We start from the raw sequence: 24,270 nt of genomic DNA, 5'->3' as shown, positions 1-24,270 counted from the left end.
CTTGAGAAATGTTTCAATGTTGTTGAATCTGCTGTTTTGGCAGAAAAAGGTTTTGGCGAAAAACTTTTCCCAGCTCTAGCAGGGAAGGGGAGTGTGGTCATCGGCTCTTAGTCTAAACTGCTTTTCTGTTGCCCTGTATTGCCCACTTGTATCAGCAAATGAATAAAAGCGGAATGGAGAATCCTGCTGGAGTGTCAGAGTCTTTCTCATCTCTGCATAGGTAATGGTTTCTGGTAAAAGCAGTGGAGTGACCCTGCAGTCGCTGCTTCCCAACACAGCATACAAGGTGATGGTTTCTGCTGTCCATGACGCAGGAGAGAGTGATGCTGTGTCAACAACTGGCCAAACTGGTAGGCAAATCAGTAGGTGCATACCTTTTATGCATTGCCTTTTATCCAGAGATCTTCAATAATTCACAAAGGTGTGATGCTGTCATTACCCCTATTAAACTGGGGCTTGGAAAGAGTAACAGGGGAAAAGCAACGTTAAAAGTTAAAGGGCCAGAGACCAATTTGGCCCAATTAATCACAGTGTAACTCTGTGGAAGTCAACAGAGATACTCCTCAGATTAGTTTCACCCTGGAAGTATATGACGATTTACTTGCTTGTGTAGGATACGCAGTTTGCGTATAGGGCCAGACTTTCAGAAGGGTTGGCCACCCTTTTTGCAGATGTAATTTGCACAGACAGTTGAACTGTGGGTATAAATCTGAATAATACAAATAAAAATATAGATGTAGCTACCAGTCTGTGTTTCAGAGTAACAGCCGTGTTAGTCTGTATTCGCAAAAAGAAAAAGGAGGACTTGTGGCACCTTAGAGACTAACCAATTTATTTGAGCATAAGCTTTCGTGAGCTACAGCTCACTTCATCAGATGCATCTATCAGCTGTAGCTCACGAAAGCTTATGCTCAAATAAATTGGTTAGTCTCTAAGGTGCCACAAGTCCTCCTTTTCAGTCTGTGTTTGTGAATCAGGTAGCTAGAGGTGCATGTACTTGGATATACAGCCAGGGTCCATTCTGCAGGCACAAAAATGAGGGTGCAATGTTTTCAGGGTACAACTTGTGCCCTGAAAAGAGAGCCAAGTCCTCAACCTTTTTGCAAATTCCAGTAGGAAAAAGAACACCTAACCTCTTTAAAAAGGGGAGTGAGGCTGGAGACAATAGGTCCCCGCTTGAAACAATGGGACCAATACATGGCTCAAACAATGCGCCCATTTCATATCACATTCCCAAGCTATTGCTTCCAGTCAGAAGGGAGCATAGGGAAGGTCTAATAACCATGAACAACAGTGAGCCAAACATCCCAATCACAGAATCAGGACTCACAAATGCATTTATTCTTACAGCTTCTGTCTTGGCTAAACTGCCCTCAACACAAGGCTCCGTTCCCTTCAAAACAGAGGGTAAGTCATGTGTGATAAGGCTGAAATTCACACATGTCCTCTTGCAGTGGCAACTCAAGCTGTTGGGGCTTAGCACTTCAAGTAGGACTGGGTTTAAGTCATGTCTCACACCATGGAAGATGATGTTGGGGACATGTAACTTTCCAGCATGAGTCTAATGTAAACCCAGCAGGTGTAGATGTAACCCATGCCTGCTTGGTGTGGTGCTCTATCCCCCGCTAGAGATTGATGAGCCTGCTACAGCCTGGGCTAAGAGGCATGTAGCTTTTAGCTCATGCCGTGGAGGCTCATACGCTAAGCTTCAGAGGACCCAGGTTCCATCTCGCCTATCGATGACCGGGGTCTGTCGGCATTACAAGTGGGGGCTCATCTGGGATATTAACTGGGAAGACTCTGAAGCTTAAGATGCACTTTCTCAGCGAGGGGAAGTATGTGTGCAGGCTGTTTTGCTTTTTTTGAGATCTGGTTTCTCTGAAACGCTTTTGTTCTAAACAAATGACACTTCGGGTTAAGGAGGCTGTTTGGTCGCTGATTGGCACTGTCATTGCCCGGGGAGAACAGAATTGCAGGGTCTGGAGGTCAGTCTGACCTGCTGAGGTGATCACACGTGATACACAGGAGACTGCAACCCAGGGCCTGGTCTGAGAGTGGGAGAATTGTGTGATTCCACCCCAAGACAGAGGAGATGGCCCAAGACCTAGAAGGAGCGCTCTCAGAGAGAGTGGGAGGGGTCAGAAGTGGAGCTTACCCAGGAACTGACCATTTTAATAGAACCCTGTTCCATTGCTTTATCCCCCAGTACTGGTTCTAATCCCAAGTCTATAGAACTTTTCCAGAAAGAAAAACTTGCTTTATGTGTATGCAAACCAAGGTACCTCAAAATAATGGAGGCCAATGGAAAATGTCACCCTTTTGGTTTAGTACCTGATGTCCATAGTCCCAGAGCCATCAAACTCACAGCCTTCAATTCAGTTTCACACCCGAGTGCTGTGGTACCAACAGCCTGTGGCTCATACTTGGTGGGTGAGAGGGGTCACAAATTAACACAGTGGACTGGGCTTTTCAGGTGCACGTTTATTAGCCAAGAGGAATGGGGAGGGAATGACCAGCTCCTCCTACCTTTTACAGTAGTCAAGTACTGAAAATTGGAACCCTGCTTGTGTGATGAGCTATGAAATACCATATGATGTATTTCAGAGTAACATAATAGCAACAGAACGTTTATAATGCAACCTTAATGTAATGAGCTGCTAAGCTGCATTAAACTAGTGACCTAAAAAGCCATTTGTGAAATAGCCAACCTCTCAAGTGTGCTTGAGTTTCAGGGACATCTCTGACTTTCAAATATTTTCCTTGTCCCAGTTCCATCTGGCATCCATGGCCCTGGGATTTAAACAGCAGCAAATAATTGAAAGTAACATTCATGCTCTGTTTTCTAAAACACTGCCATACCCAAAACACTTAAATGGGGAGAGCACTTTATAACTTGTCACCAAAGAGCTTTTGATTCTAGTCCTTTGTCCCTAATTTGTATGAGTAGCATCCATATATTTTGCTCTCGCTGCCTCAGGGATGCTATAAGACTGAGCAGAGGATTTCCTGAGGTGACCGCCAAAGGATATCCAATTGTTTTTTTTTTTAAAGATTAAGTTCCAAAATGTAATAACAAATTAATAAAAATGAAAGAATGCTCTTAAGTTCAAATTTTCAGAATTACATGGACATGCATAGTCTTTGTGTGCAATTACCACAATTGCATATGCACAGTAAATACCTGCACAGATTTTGTGCATGTGATTGCTTTTACTCGCTTCTGACGATCTTGGCTTTACCACTTAACAATGATGCGGAGAGACAAATTTTGCAAAAATGAAACCTCAGCTCCATGCTCAAATGGTTGGGTAGATGTGTTTCTTTGTTTTGTAATGCAGTTAGAGCAATTGTTTATGCAAACTGGCAATTACATATGCATTATATGTTTAGGTGTCCAGACTACAACTAACCAGGAATGTCAAAGAAAAAGCCCATTATAACTGTGTTTAAGTCCACAGTGGGTGAGCAGTAGTAGAAGATTGAGTCAAAACAAAGTTATGACAAAGGGACCTGCTGATAAAGGACAATCATTTCAAAGGCTTGAGTGATGAGTGAGCCATACAAAACCTGGCAAACTTCCATGTTTGCATGTGCAGATTGGCTAAGTGTATATGCAGCTTCTTGTCATAGACCCAAGTTTGCAAAGAGTACAAATTTTCAACCAGTGTGTCTTCAAGCCATTGAAAATATGGCCCAAATGTATGCTATTGGATTGCCCATAAGTGTAACGATTATTGCTACCATCAGGCTGGGTCCTGGCCTCAAGGAATTGACGGTATTGTAGGGTACTGCAGTATCTGTGCCAAGATGTCTATACAGACTCACTCACTAGATCTCCATGTGCTTTCCATTCTGCTGCAGACCACAGCCATGTCTGCTTTATTCCTGTAATAAATTGCCAGTTTGGCTTCCATTGGGTCTCATGATTTTTCCCGTTTTTTTTTTCTCCTGCAGCTTGCCCCACTATCAGTTCCACTGAAGGCTCTCTGCAAGGTACCTTACTAGTTCTCAGTCCCATGTCATGAATGTGGACACGCTGTCTGATCCTGACTAATCTTTAATCTGCATCGCTGTTACAAAAGCTTGCCTGGCACACATTAAAGTCATCGTCCCCACACCCAGAGTGCTATTGCCGTGTCAGAAAATCTGATGCAGGAAACCTGGGAGAGCTCAGCAAATGTCTCCCCTCAACACCTTCATTTCCTTTCCCTTTCCCCACCACATTGGACAACAGAAATATGTTTCCCTGTTGTACTGAGGGTCTTATTTCATCCATCCAAGCTAAGTAGGTAGCTCTCCCATCATCCACATCTGTCAACCTTTTTTGGGGAACAGCTAGCGGTAAAGGCTGGGAATTGCAAAGCCCCTAAGGAAGTTAGGCATCCAACTTCCATTGCACTGCAAGGTGATTTGTGTCCCTAATGCACTTAGGCTCTTTCAGTAACCCCAGCCTAAAATTTTTCCCCTTTCCCTCCCCCAAGGTAATCTCTGCAGGTTGTAAAGGATGTAGACATGCCTAGGGCTGCTGTTAGGACTCAAATGGTATATATTTAACTAGGGGAACTCTATTTCCCCTTTACCCACTGTAGGACCCATTATATATAGTTTGCCACCTAGGAAGTGACTTGTACTGCCTATATGGCAGCCCCAGCCCCACATCTTCCCAGAGAGTTCTAGTGGTCAGGGCTCCAGCCTGAGATTCAGAAGACCTTGGTTCAGCCCTGCCAGGGAGTCCTTTGGAGTCGCTTAAGTATGACACTGACCTCGGAGCTGTGATTCCCAGCTCGTGTAGACATACCCATGCTAGCTCTGGTTGAGCTAGCACCTAAAAATAGCAATGCATCTGTGGCTGCATGGGCCACAGTTCAGGCTAGCTGTCTGAGTACACATCCAGGGGTCAGGCAGTGCTCGGGGGAACCATCCGTGGTGCTGCTAACACATAGCTATTTTTAAGGTGTCGCTTGGGCGGAGCTACCATGGTGAGCTGGAAATCACCCCTCCCAGCTCAAATGTAGACATACCCTTCGTCTCTCTCTGCCAGAGTTCCCCAACCATAAAAGGGGGATAACGATAATAGGACTTCTCTGCCTCACAGGGGTGTTGTGAGGATATATACGTCACAGACTGGGAGGTGCTCAGATCCTCTTGTAAAGGGAGCCAGATAAGTATCTAAGATCCATAGACTGCCCTGTTTGACCTCTCTTCCCCCCATTCCTGCAAGACTATTCAGTCTGTGTATGTCCAGGCCAAACTAATCAAGCCATAATACCCAAGCAAACATCTCTGTGCCTGTCTTACATGACACAGGTGATTCATCAAGAGAAATAGCCCAGTGCCATAACTGTCTCACTGGTGGATTAATAATATGGTTATAACTGTAATTTAAATTTTGCTTTTAAACATTGTTATTATATTTGATATACATTTTAATGGACATGGTAATATACCAATCCCAGGGTTCTTAAATCAGAGAGAAATGGGTCTGAAACCGGTCAGAATAATCTGATGAGCTCTCTGAACACTGCATAGTGATAGTGTGCATTATAGCAGCCCAAATGCAAAATACCCACCAGAACCAAGATCCAATCAATAGTAAGTGGTGGTGAGGTGGGAGAGTACAGATTGAAAGGGAAATGATGTGATGAACTTGTCCCCCTTTCTCTTTAAAACAAACTGGTTATTTCCCTTTACCCTCCCCAGCCTGCTGTAAGTTCCGATAAGCTAAAAAAACCCCAACCCCCCGACTGCAAGGTCTGCTTGTATTAAAATCTGAAATAAGAAAGTGACTCATAGAGCTTTAATGATGAACTGGGAAAAAGAGATGAAGCTGCATGAAGCTGGAGATGAGATGTCAAAGATGTCAGGGGAAAAATCTTTATAGACCGCATAAGGCAGATCACACCTCTGGGCAATACTTGAAAAATGAAGAGAGAAATGGAAATACTTTACTTTACCAACTTTCATGACTCTCGCACATGAGAGGATACATTTTGCAGCAGAGAATAATTCTCTCTTTTTTCCCTTTCCTAAGCAATTACTGGACAGAATCCACTTCTTTTATGATATTTGGCATCAAGTTGAAAAGGCAGAACTCATTATAACTTGTGCTTTTTTCAGAGCAAATTTTTTAGGGTTTTTTTTTTCCATTTAATAGATTTTAAAAAAATGCCACTCTTATTTATTAGGTCTTGCTACAGTGGCTGAGGCCCTTACAAACCATAATTAATTCATTCCAGGAACAAATAACTCAAATATATTTTTAAGGTTCCTAGGTGACAGACTGTATTTACCTATCGTTTATAAAACTCATGGATGTTAAAGCAAGAAAACAAGTTAATGACCTTCTGGATCTTACACTGCTCACATAGTGAACAAACATGTCATTTTTCTCAAATGTAAAAAAAATCATATTTTATCATAAAACCACCTTAACTCTGCTCCATAATAAATATTCATTCATCATTTATCTCAAAATAAATCTTTTGGTTGCATGACCAGTGCCTAAGCAACTAAGCAACACTACCTTCCAGCTAGCTCACTCAGCCTCTCTGGGCTTTTAATTATCTCTGCTGAAAAATGTGCTTAATAATAATTCTTTGCACCTGCCTAGTTAGTTTTCATCTGTGGATCTCAAAGAATGTCACAGGGGTGAGCATTGCTCTCTCCATCCAGCAGGTGGCCTAACCAACACAGATCTGAAGCATTTTGTCTGGTCTAATGAGTAGACAAAGGTCAACCACTTCAGGGATTAGGTTCTGTTCCCACCAACTCTGCCACAAACTTTCCCTATAACTTTTAGCAAGTCACTGAGGACCAGAGTTTCAAAAGGGCTCCGCCCATTGTTCCAAATGGGTAGAATTTGCAGTTCCCAGAGGCGGGAGCTGGGTTCTGGGCACTTTGGAAAATCTAGCCTGAAAATTTTCTGTTTCTCTGTTACCTGCATCTGGAAAATGGATCTATGCATATGTCTTCTAGGCCAAAGGGGCACTTTAATGGGAAACACGGAGCATTCAAGTCAGAACACTGACATAGTATGCAGAGTGTTTTGAGCAGGCTGATGATTCGTTATACCTACTAGCCTTCTCCTTACTGGAATGCGCTTGCCCTTGGCGAAAACAAAGAGCAACCATTGCTCAGGCAGATCCCTTACAAACCATTGTTTTCCCTACTATCTCAAAGTGTTTCTTTCTCTGCCCTTCTCTGACTGCACCAGGATTTGACATGATGGAGGCTTTTGGACTGGTGGAAAGAAAATATGCCTCCATTAAAGGAGTGGCCATGGAACCGTATGTGTTCAGCGGGACCCGTACTTACACTCTCTTCAGAGATATTCAGCTAACCCAGAGAACAAGGTAGTTTGGGAAGATAGCTGAGAACCACATTGATTCCAACAAAAGTTTATTCTCTGTCTGTTGCATAAACATTGGCTCTGGTCCACACAATGAAGGGTATCGACTGGTGGGGGTGGGTGTAGATACTGGCCTAGTGAACACTCAACTGGCCATTTCCTAGTGAAAATAGCATGAATGCTAACCCCACCCTAGTGAAACTGAAAAGCATGCAAAGATTTTTTCCCCCCTTAGAAGACATGTATTCTGTGCTGATCGATAAATCACCCCCTGAACTGCCTCAAGATGGATCACATGATGGGACATGTCACAGGAACGTCATTGAATACAGTGGGGTGATTGGGGCATTGAACTTTTGCAAGGCCAAGCTCAGATTTTAGGTGCCTATTGGCACCTTCCCTGTTTTAGCTGTGTGCCTTCAATATCACTGTTGTCCAGAATTAAGTGCTGAAAGACTGCATGTGATAACCATTGAGTTCTGTTTAATTGTCCTCTGTTGGGGATACATTTAATTCTTTCCATGACCACTCCTCTCCTCATCTACATGCATTTAAAAGATCAAACTTTGAGGCAAAGTTTCAGCTAGAAACATGATTGGGGCCGGACCTTTTTAACCTCTTTCACACTTTCCCCTAATGTTCCTGGTTTGCAGTCTGACAATTACTGTTGTAGAATAAAGAAAAGCAGTACTTGTGGCACCTTAGAGACTAACCAATTTATTTGAGCATGAGCTTTCGTGAGCTACAGCTCACTTCATCGGATGCATACCGTGGAAACTGCAGCAGACTTTATATACACACAGAGAATATGAAACAATACCTCCTCCCACCCCACTGTCCTGCTGGTAATAGCTTATCTAAAGTGATCATCAGGTTGGGCCATTTCCAGCACAAATCCAGGTTTTCTCACCCTCCACCCCCCCACACAAATTCACTCTCCTGCTGGTGATAGCCCATCCAAAGTGACAACTCTTTACACAATGTGCATGATAATCAAGTTGGGCCATTTCCTGCACAAATCCAGGTTCTCTCACCCCCTCACCCCCCTCCCAAAAACCACACACACAAACTCACTCTTCTGCTGGTAATAGCTCATCCAAACTGACCACTCTCCAAGTTTAAATCCAAGTTAAACCAGAACATCTGGGGGGGGGGGTAGGAAAAAACAAGGGGAAATAGACTACCTTGCATAAATGTGCAGGAAATACCTTGTGCAGGAAATGGCCCAACTTGATTATCATGCACATTGTGTAAAGAGTTGTCACTTTGGATGGGCTATCACCAGCAGGAGAGTGAATTTGTGTGGGGGGGTGGAGGGTGAGAAAACCTGGATTTGTGCTGGAAATGGCCCAACCTGATGATCACTTTAGATAAGCTATTACCAGCAGGACTGTGGGGTGGGAGGAGGTATTGTTTCATATTCTCTGTGTGTATATAAAGTCTGCTGCAGTTTCCACGGTATGCATCCGATGAAGTGAGCTGTAGCTCACGAAAGCTCATGCTCAAATAAATTGGTTAGTCTCTAAGGTGCCACAAGTACTGCTTTTCTTTTTGCGAATACAGACTAACACGGCTGTTACTCTGAAACTTGTTGTAGAATACAAGTTTATAGCTCCACTGGGCAGCTTGACTTTGATTGACAAGAAGGATTAACCAGTGACTTTGGAATGTGACTTTACTGTGCACCTCATTAGTTGGGATCCTTCTCAAAGTCCTATGCATTGTCATGGGTCAACTTTCATTCCAGGCAGTGCCAATGACCCCAGTAGCATTATGGAGTATAAATCATGGCAGATTTGACTCTTAATAGTCAGTTTTATTTTATTTTGAAGCCTAATTACTAAAGCACTGGGATCATTTAAATCTTATTTAAAGAAGCAAAGCTTCTTACAGTAAACAGAGTAGGGGAATTCAGAAGGCTCTAAGTAATTAAAAAATCATAGACAAATCCATTTGCTCAACCAGTAGGAGTATCAGATACACAAATATGACCTTCCAAGGACATTATATAATTTAAAACAAAACAAAACTTGATGTTACTTTTGAAGCAGTCCTGAAAAGATTGTTGAAGTGTTGTGTATCTACTCATGCAAATGTGGCCCATACAGATTACAAATGTATCTGCGACATGGCTAATTTTGCTTTCTTCATTCACTTTTGACCTATGCCTTTTGAGTGACATTTGCATGCAGTAAGTGCTTTGTAACAAGTTTGGAACAGAAGTCTAGAGGAGAAAGCAAGACCTTCTCAGGAGTCCATGGCTTGACTTGTTACATGTCCTCTCACGGGTTTCATTTTTGAGTCCCAAATTTCACAAGTGATCTTAGTATGGCTCATGTGTCTTTTTGCAAGGTACTTCTAAGTACCTCTGTCAAGGCCTGAAGGTCTTCCCCTAGTTTTCTACCCCATCCATCACAGCCATCATTCATTCTTCTTGACAAGGAGTTTTGGATAGGACCCTTTCAGAGCCCATCAAAGTAACTCGATAAGCTACCAGAAGTGTCTCTTTTGAATAATGCAAGGCTGCATTCACTGTGTCTTCAGCATTCCCTGACCCAACACAGGGAGTGAGAGATTGACCATGATGGCTGGACCTGTACCTCCCTTTTGATGCTATGACAAGGCCACAGGGATGCCCTGCACATGCAAAATTCTAGGGCATGTGTTTTTTAAACCCAAGAGGAATGTACAAAATACGGAGCAAATTCTCTACTGGGGTAACTCCTTCAACTTCAACCGAGTTACACCAGCAAAGGATCTGGCCCTGTATTTGATTTCCACAAATGAGCCTCACTCAGGCCATCATGCCTCAGTAACACCACTCTGTCTGTAGCTCAGAACTGTTCTGGTTGCCAGGAAAGTAGAACATTAGCTCCCTGCCATTCATTATCATTAGTCACTGAGCTGACTTCTGCTTGTCTCATTCCAGTGAAGTGCTTCTCTCTGGGATTCCGTCTGTGCACACCATCAGCATCCTCCTCCGGCTCCTTCCGGAGACTCCCAAAGTGCCCTTTGCCGTGTGGCAGCTAACAGATGAGGACTTCCAGCCAATCCTCGGGGTTATACTTGACTGTAAGGTTTCATGTAGAATAGATCAGATTCAGGTATTTGAAAGAGTAACAGAACCAACTTCTATACTCAGTTGGACAGTTTTATTATTGAAACTTGCCAGTGTCCAGCATGAACATTTCCGAAGCTATCGAAATAACATATGGAAATGTTTTTCTGTATAGTTAAAAACCCACTAAAAACTCTAATTTTATTTACTCCATTTTGCAATGTATGCTTGACTTTGACCATTATTTTCCTTTTTTGTGCTTTTAAAGCTTGACAAGTATTAAGTGTTTCAGTATGTTTAAGCCTATATTTTTTTTAACATGCTGTAGGTGAAATCAAATTCTATTTTAATTCTAAGTTCTTATTTGTCCTATTTTCCCCTGTAGCCAGTAAGAAATCCTTGACCTATTTCAATCATGACTACAAGGCTGATTTACAGGAAGTCACCTTTGACCAACAGGAAGTGAAGAAGATATTCTATGGGAGCTTTCATAAGGTCCTTATCAAGGGAGGGAGTAACTTAGATCATTATCTCACAAGGGCAGGCTGAGAAAAAAATGCAGTCAGTATATATTATTTGTACTGAAGAGTGGTTATGAGAATGTTCTTTAAAAAGTCATTAGCCAATTGGCCAACCTGTTTGTGTTGATTTGCAATTGTAAGGAATTTTGAGTCATCCCATATGAAAAATACATATTTTCCAAGTATTGAACATATCTAACATAGTTAGATATATTTAAAAGACATATGAGTATATAAAATATATCCACACATTACAAACTTGGCTAATTGTCATATTTAAAATGTAATATTTGGTGGAAACATGAAATGCTATAGTAGTGAAATGTATGTAATGCATGTTGAATCACGCGCTTCCTTTTTAAATATGAAATTTTTGCCAGTTTTGTACAGTATATTTTATATATTTTCATATAAACGCGTTAGCAAAGATTTAACCACCCTGTGAAAAAAATATGTATTTTTCTCGATAAGGGATGCATTATAAGAGCTCTTTCAGTTCACTCGCCTTAATTTTAATATTGCCCGATATGTGTCTCTCAGCTGATCTGTTTATTAGCGTGTATGCATGTCCATTTGTGATGCAGTGTTGTCGTCCCAGTGGTGAATAGAATGGTACTTATGTAACTGCACTATCCCTTTTTCTCTGGATATATCGTTGAAATGTCACCTCTAGTCCCAGCCAAGCAAAGATTTAAGCTTTTAAATTGTCCTGTGGAAGTCAGTGAGACTGCTGAAGGCCTATTGGCCTTAAAGTTAAATGTATGTGTATGTCTATGCAGAATCGTGGTCTAAGTGCAAAAGAATTTGCGAGTCTTTGTCTAGTCCTGACCCCCACCATAAAATCACCACTCAGTTCAGCAGAAGGAATTGTCTGCTCACGAGAGGCAAAGGACTGGAATGGCTGATTGTAGTATGAACTGGGGTTGTGGTGGATAATCCTAATAGTAGGCGTTTGTGGGGGATATGGGATAAACTGTGAAAGGGCTGGCCAAGCTAGGTTTGCATGGGGTTACAGGGCAGGGTGTAGGTGCCCTGGCACACAAGTGCCAGGGGAGCTTGCCCAGTGGCTGATTGCTCTATTCCTGGATCTAACTGGAGTCACCAGTTTCTCTTTCATTCCCATCACTTTCTTCCTCATATAAGAGTAATAATTAAAAAGGGAAATGTAGGAAACAGGAAGGTACTGAAGTAAGGCAATTGGGTATGTGATAGACCCACAGTTTGTCAGATGGCCACAGCTGTTCACTCTGCTAACCTATAAAAAGGTGAGTTACCATGGAGCACATTCTAAGGCAATATAGCCAGTGGATATGCACAGGTCTGGGACACAGGAGGCCTGGGTCCAATTCCCAGCTCTGCCACTGACTTGCTGGGTGACCTTTGGCATGTGTCGTCATTTCCTATGCCTCAATTTCCCCATCTGTAAAAATGGGGATAATGATACTAACCTCATTCTAAAGTGCTTTGAACTCTAAAGATGAACAGCGCTAGATAAGAACTAGGTGGTGGTATTATTCCCCGCTGAAGTGCCAGAAGTAATCGTTTTTTTAAGCTCAAGGTTGAGGGCACCTAGCAGATTTGTCAGAGGCTGTTAGAAATTAGGCTGTTTATTGCCTTTTGATTTTGGGACAACAACATTACAAAGCGGTGGAAAACAATGGCTTTTTGCGGAGCATCCTTCATACATGATCCATAAAACACTTTTGCAGAGAAGCTCAGTTCTAACCTGAATAAAAGGGGGCAAGTAACACAAGAAGTAACACAAGATTTCAAGAAGAGAAGTAGCTCTGTGCTCTGGAGGCTGGAGAGGGGGATGGTTAAAGATAGATGGGTCAGCACAAGATAGATGGGGATTTGGAGACAGGGAGAAATGAGGGGAAAATGGCGAGAGCTGGGGCACTCTAATTTCTCACCTTGTAAAGACAGAGTGTTCTTTTTAATATTGCACTCCCCACAGCCTGTATCTAGGCAGCAGGCACTCCTTAGGGGATTGCCTCATCCAGAGTAGGTCGTGTTTTATTCCGGAATGCCTCTTGCAAGAGGTTAGAAGAGCATCTTCCCTCCCAGGACCTTCCATGTGGCTTTACCTTGACACAATGCAAGCCTTGAACACTCTCATTAAAAGCCCAATGTATTCCAGAGGGAGTAAAACGAAGCATCTGCATATCGCAGCTTGGGCCCTGCCTGGCAAGATCTCAGCTAGGTAGGTGCAGTTCAGATTATGGAAAAGAAGCCGTGTCACATTTATCATCTCAGGTCTGCTGTCCCTTTCTCCTTGGCCCCTCGCCTGGGGCAGTTTGTCAGTGAGATCGCCTCTGCCCTGCAGGTGACTGCCATCCGACCTGGCTCCTATGCTTTTCAAGATTTTTTCATGTGCCTGGCTTATTACCATCCTCAGGATCCCTCACACAGTAGTCCCCTGTGCAGACACACTGGGGAACAATATTATTCTGTCTCTTATTTTCCTGAAGTCACTCTGCAATGTAGAAAGAAAAGGAGTACTTGTGGCACCTTAGAGACTAACCAATTTATTTGAGCATGAGCTTTCGTGAGCTACAGCTCACTTCATCAGATGTATACTGGAGACACTGATTAAGTTCCTGTTTTACTGCCCACCTTCCAAAACTTGAAAAGCTCCTTTGAAGGGGTCTCCGCACAGTTCTTCCTCAGCCCACCTTATTACTCCTAAAAGCATCTCTCTCTGCCCTTTCTTCTAGCTTATGATCAGGCTTTGGAATATTAATGATCTTGGCTGGAGGTGTCAACATAAATCCAACTTGGTTTGCTTTAGTTTAAAGAGGCAGGACTCACTTTTTGCCTTTTAGTTCCCTCTGAACTTTTTTTTCTTTAGATTGAATCTGAGCTATTGTCATATTAAAGGCAATCTGTCACAGTCTTCATTGCTAGGTCTAAAACGCTTAGTGCTACAAATGTTCAGGTCTTTTTTTTTATTTTACAAAGAAGCTGCACAAGAAGAGAAAGAATTGAGATGGACTGAAAATCAAGCCCCAAATCCAAACATCCCTGATCTATGAGTACATTCATTTCTGGCTCCAAACTTCACAGCTCAGTCCTCTTCCAGTCATGGAGTCAACAAAAGCTGCAGATCTAGCTAGTCTATATATCTATTTTAGGTACTTCTGTGGCCACCATCACCATATTATCTGACTGCCTCACCATTTTGAAAGTATTTATTCTCACATTACTCGTGAGCGAGGGCAGTTCCACTATCCGCCTTTTACATATGGGAAACTGAGGCACAGAGGGGCGAATTGAGTTGCCCAGGGTCACACAGGCCATCTGTGGCAGAGCAGGAAATTGAATCCAGGTCACTCAAGTCCTAGGCTGGACCACCCTGCCTCCCTGAGCTATGGCGTAGGTCCCATCTAGATTGAGATTTTTAATTTCAACATGGATTCGTTCCTAGTTGTGAGTGGAGACAGGCAGTACATTTTGAACCTTAACTGACTTCTCAGGTTGCTAAAGCTGCTTATCGTTTGGCTGTGTGCCTTCTAACCCCCTGACCAGACCCCCAGTGGCAGGTATGATCACTCAAAAGTGCAATGCCTGTAGTGTACAGTATTTGTCATGATGAAGGCATGGATTTCAGTCTCACTCAAAGCTACAGTGAAGTAGGTTTCCAAAAACACCTTTCATGGTGCTTTAAAGCAGTTACAAACACAGTGGGGATTTCATGTCCCATCCATCAATCGGTGCACTCTATACTGCCTATTACCTTAAATGTCCTGCATACATTTTCATCTTTAAGTGTTTTTTGTTTAGTTTTGTGTTAAATATGCAAGAGAAAAACACATTCTTTTTTCCCATCTGTACCAAACATCATCTTGTATTTGCTGTTAATAACCACTTTCCAAACAGAATAATAACTGTGAGACCAAGACCAGCACTAGAAGATTATAAAAGGAAAGCCCTGCATTTTCATGTGTGGCAGAAAGAGAGATCTTTTTGTTAAAATACCGGCCCATTTTCAGAGGTCTTTCATAACGTAGCTCAGGGACTGCTAATGGGGTATTCTTTCACCACTAGTTCACCACTTCAAATCTGGACCAGGTTGCTAATGACAGTATAACTGATTGGGAGAGAAAAACTAATAATTCCATGCACCCCTCTATGTATTTTATTTATTTATTTATTTATTATTGATTTGAAGTTCAAAAACTTAGAAAAAGTTTAACTTGTTTGACTGAAAATCAGGGAACATTTTAAAAAGAAAATTTCATCAAAATAGTCCCCAACTTTTTTTTTTAATTTAGAAATTAAAACCCTCCACCCAAATTAGCACCTTACAACTAGACCTGAGCAAATAATGGACTTTTTGGTTTGGGAGTCCATCTGAAAACTTTGGGGTGGCGGGGGGAGTGGTTTGGTTCCAGCTGAAACTGACATTTTTGTTGTTTGATTTGAGTCAAACAAAACAATTCTGGGGTCTTTTCATTTTGTTTCAGGTAATGTTTGGGGTGTTTTCTCACTTTTTTTTGTCTTTGTAAATTAGCTATATTTCAAAACAAAGCACCATTTCGTTTCAAAATGTCTCAACATTTTGTTTCAGAAACGTCAACACAAAATGGTTAAAGCTTTCCTTTTTATTTTTTTTGCCAGCTAAAACGATTTGCTGAATTCGACCCGAATTCATGAATAGTTGAGGAGTTTTGAAAAAAATAATTTTTTCGGCAAACTTACTATTTGCCAAAAAAATTGTCCTGCTCTACTTAACAGCTGTCTCAGTAGACAACCCAAGGATGAAACTAATTATGGAGGCTGATCTACTTCACATCACAACTCCAGGGATGGCTCCTCCAGAAGAGGGTTGACATCCAGCAGTGGGCTCTTATGGCTCTGTAGATGCAGGCAAAGTCTAATTAACTATATCTCAGTTTACTCAAACTCTTGGTTATCCCAAGCTCGTGTATGCCTTTCAGGGTTTGACTGCAGAGGAACTGTGCTCCAGCTCTCAGCCCTATCCTGCATCCCTTTTCTCCAGCCCAAGAACTGGCCACGAGGAAGCCAAAAGTCCTGTGCTCCAAAGCCTTCTGTGCATAAAGTGGGCTGTTTGTTGTTGTTTTGAAGCTCACAGCACTTTTTGCCATCTTTACTGACACTGTTATGGGCTGAAGGCTTCTGCACACAAGGATTCCTGGCTTGCTCAGGGCTGGCTGGGGGAGAGGCCTGGGAATCTGAAGAAGAGCTCTTCTCTTGCATAGCCCCTAATCTCTGCAGGAGTATTGAGGAGCTGGCTGTCCCTGGGAAAACTGTCCCGCTGTTCATAGTCTGGGGAGCTAAAAATAGGAGATCCTGAGTGCAGATTTCAGTGCTGGTTGGACTAGCCCTCCCACCCGCTTCTCACTTGTCTGAAATTTTGATTTCCAATGGTTTTGATGTCCCTTAGGACAAGGTATTATTGTCCATGGAGGAGTTCACTCTCTAGGGCTTTCACCCAATATCTTTTGCGATCATTACATGCACAAAAAAAGATGCCTTTGATTGCCGAAGTGGATATGAACTCTGCCAGATACATGATTAAAAAGAATCCTCCGTCCAACAGGTGGGGTCCAACGCATCTATTTTTAATTGTTATCCAGGTGCACATAGCTGTGAGCCATTTCAGGATCAGACTCTACTTGGACTGTAAGAAAATAGCAGAGAAACCGATCAATGCTATGGGAAGCATCTCCACTGCTGGCTTCATCATGCTAGGAAAACTGACAGGAACCAGAGGACCCAGGAGTGGGTCAGCAGCAGTAAGTCCAGCGTTTATTAGTTTTAATGAGGAGTCTTGTGTCTAAATTCAGGATTGGATGGGATACAAATCAGAGCAGAACTACTGTCCCCTCCCCCCATTGCTCTTGTGTTGAGTTCATCCCCTGAAGTAGGGAAGTGTTATACACCTATTCAGCTTTTGAAATTTGTTGAGCATTTTTAATGCAATGTTTTGCACATTCTCGTCCTGCCTTTGGGAGTTTGTGATGAGATGTAGCACAGCATGTGTGTGCCACGTAGCCATGTCAGCTCGCACCCTGATCTGTGGGTGAGCAGCTTACATGGTGCTTTAATACTACATAGTCTTGAAACCCGAGGACATACAGATCTTGTTGTAATTGGCTGAAAAAGGCAGGAGGGTTACTAGATTGCTTCTAAAAGAGAAGGCTTTATACATCAGCTCCCTTGGACTGGCAGCAGCCACATGCTAGTAATCACGGGGGGCAACATGTTCAGATGGGTTTCATTTGGTCTAAAAATCTCAAAAGTGCACTGTCCCTGAATGACTGTCAAACAATACTCAGAGCAGTCACCATAAATTACAACTCAAAAAACCCTCTCAACACCAGACTCAGCTGCAAACAAAAGCCCACTTTTGCCCCACAGGTAAAGGAAAAAAATAAACATCTTGGCTTTGCCCCGTGCCCTGAAGATCAATGGTCTTGGGCTGATTGACCCATTAGAAAAGCAAGCACCAGAGACAAAAAGCACCCTGAATCTGATTCTTCATTACCTTATACCTCATGTTGCCATTTACACCGCTGCAAAATAAGTGTAAAAATACTCCAGTGGCTGATCTGGTTGTGTTTTATGCCCCTGGGCCCAGATCCTCAAAGGTATTTTGGCACCTGACTCCCATTGATTTCATGGGAATGATTTGCACTGGTTTGAATGATTACACAGGGTTCAGGGCAAGGATAAATTAGTGCTCCACAGCACTCTGACCATAGATCTAGGGAGTGCAAATAAGAACAGATCAGCTGACTGCAACGTTCCACACATGAAGGCAGCATTGCACAAGCAATCTGGCCCATCTGTATTGCATGCAGCCTCAGCTAACACCAGGAGGAAGTGGAATCATGCAATGTACCGTGACAAATGCCATCAAAGGAATGAGCTGTACCATATGGGAACAGATTCATAATAAAAGTGGGATTCAAGCAGCTCTAATTTTATTTGCCAAAGAAATACTGTGGTGGTTTAGAGTGACAGCAGCCATGTCAGACCTCTGCCTTGGAGGAAAATATCCTCTATCCCTCCCCAGTTTTTCCTTTTAGCAGCTTAGCGAGCTGGATCCAGTCATTGAAGAGCTACTAATGAACAGCCCAGACCTTCTCTACTCCCATCATGCTTCAAGCCTAACAAAGTTTCATGTCTTCTGCAGCTCTACCACCCTTGAGGAGACAGAGCGCCTCATTATTGGTTATCATCAAACCTTATTTAAGACATCTCTAAGTGTCATTTGATGTATGGGGCTCATTTTCTATCCATATGCTGCACATCCCACTCTTTCAGTCGCACTGCTCACTCATCATTAAATGTCTGGGGGAAAAGATTTGATTGGGTAAAAATGGCATTCTTAAAAACTGTGGGTTTTAAATATATCTCCCCCCCTTTTTCTTTTATTGGTCTCATGCGGCATTTGCCCTTCTGCTAATCAAAACGGAAAGATCTGGCAGTCTAGGGAGAGGCTGAGAAGGAGGGCAGATTTATTTGGATGGGGAGGATGCATCTCCCAGGAATATCTGCTACTTTTGTTCTTCTACCACTTTCTTTGAGTGGCAGTGGAGCAAAGTTGTCTTTTTACATTTTGGTTTGTGTTGAAGCCAATTACCTGGGGCCTTGGGAGCGGCTGCTGCTGAAATGTGAATAAATCGGAAACTGAGGTTTCGTTAGCATGGATGAGCTTATAGAGTTCACTTTGCAAGGCTCTGGCCTCAGAGGCCTGAGACTTGCAATGCAGTCCAATGACCAGCCACCCCTTCTAAAGTCTGTATCCGTTGCCTTGTGTCTGCAGTTTGTACAATTGCTTCTGAAAGAATGTGTCTATGGGTGGTGGTTAGGGGGAGGGGAGAAAGTACATGATAGTCTCTTACATAAGGTTATTTTTACATTCTACTGCAGCCAGAAGTGGCCAAGAATTTACACAACTTCCTGCCAGACCACCCTGCGGCTTGCAGTAGGATGAGCTATTATTCTCACTGGCATCTTAACAAGACTTGGCGTGAGCTATTGCTGGGAATGTACAATAACCTGTATAATTGCTGTTCATCAGGACACCTGCAGGCACTATATTTAAAAAAACAAGTGTGCAGTTCTATCCTTTTTTCTACACCTACATTCTCGTTAGGTGGCCTCTCTTCTTCAGCAGCGGGTAGAATAATTATGCACGGCCAACCCACCTGTCACATTTGTAACTCTTCTCATGACTCGTCTAATTCTCTTTGCTCCACAGTTCCAGCTGCAGTCTTTACAGATAGTTTGCAGTGGCTCATGGGCAGAGGAAGATAGATGTTGTGATCTCCCGGCACTGGTAAGATATGAATGACCTATGTGCTCATTGGGATGAGACTGGGGAGTGCGTCACAAGGAAATGACACTTTAAATAGAAAGTTGATAGGCCAGAAGATCAATTTTTATATTTTCCTGAGAAACTAATAAAACTAGCTCGATCTAAGTCCAAGTGAGTCTGTGTATACTCCCAATGAAATTAATAGCAAAATGCCTGTTGGCTTCTCAAAGACATCTCCACCAGGGCACGTAATTCCTGTCCTGAATCAGACCTACCAAGCCAGCACTGACGGCCACACAGCTCGGCTGTTGGCCTTCCGTTCTGAGTTATAACTACAGCCAGTTGGAAATTTTCTGATGAAACAAAGCTTCATCAGAAAATGCCAATTCATCAAACCTAAAATGATTGGTGAAAATAGCTTTGGGGACCAGCTGGCCCATGAGTCTGAAAGCCCCAAGGTCGCTGGCCTGGGATAGCTTGCATGGGACCCCCAGCAGCTGCTGTCTGAAATTGACATTCAGCGGACAAGAATGTCAGTTTTAAGTAGTAGCTGCCAGGATTCTGGCAACTATGTTTGGTTTTGGAAGTGCCATGTGTCAGGTTTCTGACACATTTTTTTCTTGGGATTTCCAGTCTGTGGGAACTTCTGATATTTCAAATTCTCCCATGAACCGGAAATCCCGAATTTGTCAGTTGAAGTTATAACATTCCCCTGCTATTCCTTTCCACTCCTGGGCTTCTACTGCACACAAAAAAACTTATTCCTCCTGAACTGAGAGGAGGTTTGTCTTTTGGGCAAATATTTAGAAAGGAGTAGATTGATTGATTGTTTTCCTCAGGATATATTTATTGTACATCTCAGTGACTATAAAATGTAGGGCTGGTTGGAAAATTTTCCTTTTTAAATTGTTTTTTGATGGAAAATTGGGTCTTTGATTAAACATAATTTTTCACACAAACCATATGCTATCTGCAGAAAATTTAGATTTTCTCTGAAAAAATGAATGCTCAAAATCCAAAAATGTTTTGGTTTTGAGCTTAAAACTGAAATACTTCAGATGAAAACAAAAATATTTCAGTTTGAATATTGTTTCTCAGCTGGACTTTATTTCCCATAATGCACTATGGCCCTTGGACTCCCATGATGCACTGCCTCATATCACCAAGAGGCGAGACCATGGTGCATCATGGGAAATGTAATCCAGCTAAGTACTAGAATGATAAGGTAAAATTTTCAGCAGTGCCTAAGTCCCATGTTCAAATTTAAATTAGTGCTGTCAAGTGATTTACAAAATTAATCATGCAATTTATCGTGCTATTAAACAATAATAGAATACCATTTATTTAAATATTTTGGATGTTTTCTACATTTTCAAATATAGTGTACAGTGCTCACTTTATATTTATTTTTATTACAAATATTTACACTGTAAAAAACAAAAGAAATATTATTTTTCAATTCACCTAATACAAGTACTACAGTGCAATCTCTTTATCATGAAAGTTGAAATTACAAATATAGAATTATGTACAAAAAATAACTACATTCAAAAATACAACAATGGAAAACTTTAGAGCCTACGAGTCCACTCAGTCCTACTTCTTGTTCAGCCAATCACTCAAACAAACAAGTTTGAATACATTTGCAGGAGATAATGTTGCCTGCTTCTTGTTTACAATGGCACCTGAAAGTGAGAACAGGCATTCATGTGGCTGTGTTGTAGCTGGCGTCACAAGATATTTACGTGCCAGATGTACTAGAGATTCATATGTCCCTTCATGCTTCAACCACCATTCTAGGGGACATGCGTCCATACTGATGACGGGTTTTGCTCGATAACAATCCAAAGCAATGCGGACCAACATGCATTTATTTTCATCATCTGAGCCAGATGCCACCAGCAGAAGGTTGATTTTCTTTTTTTGGTGGTTCGGGTTCTGTAGTTTCCACATCGGAGTGTTGCTCTTTTAAGACTTCTGAAAGCATGCTCCACACCTCGTCCCTCTCAGATTTTGGAAGGCACTTCAGATTCTTAAACCTTGGGTCAAGTGCTGTAGCTATCTTTAAAAGGCTCACATTGGTACCTTCTTTGCGTTTTGTCAAATCTGTGGTAAAGGTGTTCTTAAAATGAACATGTGCTGGGTCATCATCCGAGACTGCTATAACATGAAATGTGGGTAAAACAGAGCAGGAGACATATAATTCTCTCCCAAGAAGTTCAGTCACAAATTTAATTAATGCGTTCTTCTTTTAACAAGCATCATCAGGATGGAAGCATGTCTTCTGGAATGGTGGCTGAAGCATGAAGGGGCATACGAATGTTTAGCATATCTGGCACATAAATACCTTGCAGTGCCAGCTACAAAAGTGCCATGCAAAAGAAAGCTTGTTCTCACTTTCTGGTGACATTGTAAATAAGAAGCAGGCAGCATTATCTCCTGTAAACGTAAACAAACTTGTTTGCCTTAGCAATTGGCTGAATAAGAAGTAGGACTGAGTGGACTTGCAGGCTCTAAAGTTTTACATTGTTTTGTTTTGGAGTGCAGTTATGTAACAAAAAAATCGATATTTGTAAATTGCACCTTCACAATACAGAGATTGCACTACAGTACTTGTATGAGGTGAATTGAAAAATACAATTTTTTTGTTTATCATTTTAACAGTGCAAATATACTTTGTATTCTGTGTTATAATTGAAATCAATATATTTGAAAATGTAGAAAAACACCCAACCATATTTAACAAATTTCAATTGATATTCTATTGTTTAACAGTGCGATTAAAACTGTGATTAATCACGGTTAATTTTTTTGAGTTAATCGTGTGAGTTAACTGCGATTAATCGACAACCCTACTTTCAATGAGACTTAGGTGCCTGAGTCATGAAAATCATAGTGAATTTTTGAGAGGGTTACCCATAACTTTCTTTCTTTCAGAGAAATGAAGAGACCTGCCCTGCCTTAACTCCTTCCTGCACCTGCACTCCAGGTATCCCAGGCCCGCCAGGTCCTCCAGGGTTCCCTGTAAGTTTGCCTTCTGACATTTGTTCCTAGAAATGTTTGTATTGTCTGGCACCCATGTGGCATTTAACAGCCATGTGTAAAGAACAAGGTCCCTGCCATGAACTCACAATCTCGGCAGACACTGGACAGAGGGAGAGAAGGGAAGCATCATAAAGAAACAGGAGTTTAAGCAATGAACTATGTTGCATGGCATGTGACTCCATGTTTATCATCTAAAGGAGTGGCAGTCCTTCTCTGCTCAACTTGGACCCAGTGACTTTGACTTGCAGAGCTGGGTTCCTCTTTCCTTGGTTCTGAACACTGAATAAATGCTGGCAGATTTCCATCCTGAACTCTGAACTTCCCAACTTTTGGGGGAGGTTTAAGACCCCTGAATATCAGAGGTGCAATGAAGCCAAAACGTGTCGATCCAGATACCAAGTGCCAGCAAAGCAAAGGGTGCATAGAGCTGGCATCATGGTCCAAGCCCATCTCTGCGTAGGTATTTGTATTTTTATAATGCTGAATAATATAACAACTGCCAAAGTTCGTGTCTCTCAAGGCAGCCGTCTCAACCTGGGCTGGCCTTTCCTTTCATTTTCCTCTCCTACTGCCAAAGCAAAATAAGTTATCTTGCAAGGCAACAGTGACAGCTGGGGGCCAAGAGAGCATTACTGTACTAATCCTCTTACGGGAGAAGGGCTGGCTTCTCTTTTTGTCTGTCTGTACAGATCTGTTGGATAGGAAGCTCTGAAACCCTGTACAAAGACTTGAAATGCAGAAGGCATGGCATGGCAACCTTGAATCCAGGTGTACTCAGGGCTGGATTCAATAAAGATTTAACATAGGAGGAGTGTGTATTGACTCTGGCTCTCAGAAGTTCTGGTTGTTCCTATCTGTTGTTCAGCCACTGCAGAAAAATTGTATAATTACCACAAATTCTGTGTTTCCTAATGCACATTACACAGAGAGAGGGGAATGTTTACAACCAAGGCTGTACCCACTCTCCCCTGTGTACATGTAATGCATGCACCAACTTGCTGCAATGGGTTTTTTTGAGTGCAAATGTTAACATTTCCCCACAGGACTGTTTAAACAAGGAGCGGAGATATGGGAATACCAAGCAGGTATTTGAACCTGCAGAGTGCAATTGGAATTTTTGCATGAAGAAGCTAAGGGCTGAAAATCTAGCCCAGAGCATCTTTCACAACATAGAAAAAATCTTTCTCTGTGTCAAATAAATATGTTTTAATAATAAATATCCTGTCACGGGGTGGCCGGCCCTTTAACAGGAGTTGGGCCCAGCCTCATCTGTGAAGGATCAGCTTCCTCCCAGCTGAGAGAGAGCAGCTAGTGATCGGGTGATTACAAAATCCAGCTGGTGGCCCAGTGGAGGAGAAAGCTGCCAGGAGCAGGGAGGCGCTGGTCAGAAGCTGGGTTGGAGAACAGGACTACAGGAAGTTGTCTGGCTTCTGTGGGCAGCTCTGGGGCAGGGTTGGACTCTCAGACAGGTGGCCTGTAATATGGAACCCTGTAGGGAGTAGATAGGCCCCTGAGGAAGACCCTGAGTATGGGGAAGGGAGAATTGTGCTGTGCTAATTTTAAAGTTGAAGGCCTGAGAAAAGGACCTGCCCCTGACTGGATGTGGAGTCACTTCTGCCTGGAGTGAGGGGACAGGGCAGCAGCCTATGTGCCCTTCTCACACCAATAAACAGGACTGTGAGATATTAGGATTCATCTGTGAGGTCAATTTCATAATTAACAGTTTGTTACATAATAACTAGTGGTTAATTCCAATGGAAGTGTTAATTACACAGCACATTGCTTCATCACAGTATGTCATTTGTCAAAAACAAATCATGTCAAACCAACTTGATAGCTTTCTTTAACAGGGTAACAAGCCTTGTGGATAGGGGGGAAGCGGTAGACGTGGTATATCTCGACTTTAGTAAGGCTTTGGATACTGTCTCACATGACTGTCTCATAAATAAACTAGGGAAATGCAACCTAGATGGAGCTACTATAAGGTGGGTGCAAAACTGGTTGGAAA

At 42.3% G+C, this 24,270-nt stretch overlaps 1 protein-coding gene across 6 annotated transcripts in view; it reads left to right on the top strand.

Moving 5' to 3' along the window:
* The window catches only part of COL20A1 (collagen type XX alpha 1 chain), a 96,621-nt gene that overhangs the window by 52,423 nt on the left and 19,928 nt on the right, over window positions 1–24,270 (top strand). For 4 of the 6 annotated variants that reach the window (XM_048820792.2, XM_048820791.2, XM_048820788.2 and 1 more), the window contains 9 exons: window positions 221–350; window positions 1,351–1,407; window positions 3,955–3,993; window positions 7,214–7,352; window positions 10,278–10,420; window positions 10,792–10,901; window positions 16,528–16,686; window positions 19,161–19,238; window positions 22,155–22,241. In XM_048820792.2, coding sequence (XP_048676749.1) covers window positions 221–350; window positions 1,351–1,407; window positions 3,955–3,993; window positions 7,214–7,352; window positions 10,278–10,420; window positions 10,792–10,901; window positions 16,528–16,686; window positions 19,161–19,238; window positions 22,155–22,241 — 942 coding nt within the window. The remainder of the gene's footprint in view (window positions 1–220; window positions 351–1,350; window positions 1,408–3,954; window positions 3,994–7,213; window positions 7,353–10,277; window positions 10,421–10,791; window positions 10,902–16,527; window positions 16,687–19,160; window positions 19,239–22,154; window positions 22,242–24,270) is intronic. The other 2 variants (XM_075118692.1, XM_048820793.2) reach the window with 2 other exon arrangements.

The sequence above is a fragment of the Caretta caretta genome, chromosome 13 (genome assembly GCF_965140235.1).
Source record: "Caretta caretta isolate rCarCar2 chromosome 13, rCarCar1.hap1, whole genome shotgun sequence".
NCBI classification, from domain to species: domain Eukaryota; kingdom Metazoa; phylum Chordata; order Testudines; family Cheloniidae; genus Caretta; species Caretta caretta.
This window is presented reverse-complemented; position numbering and strand designations above follow the sequence as displayed.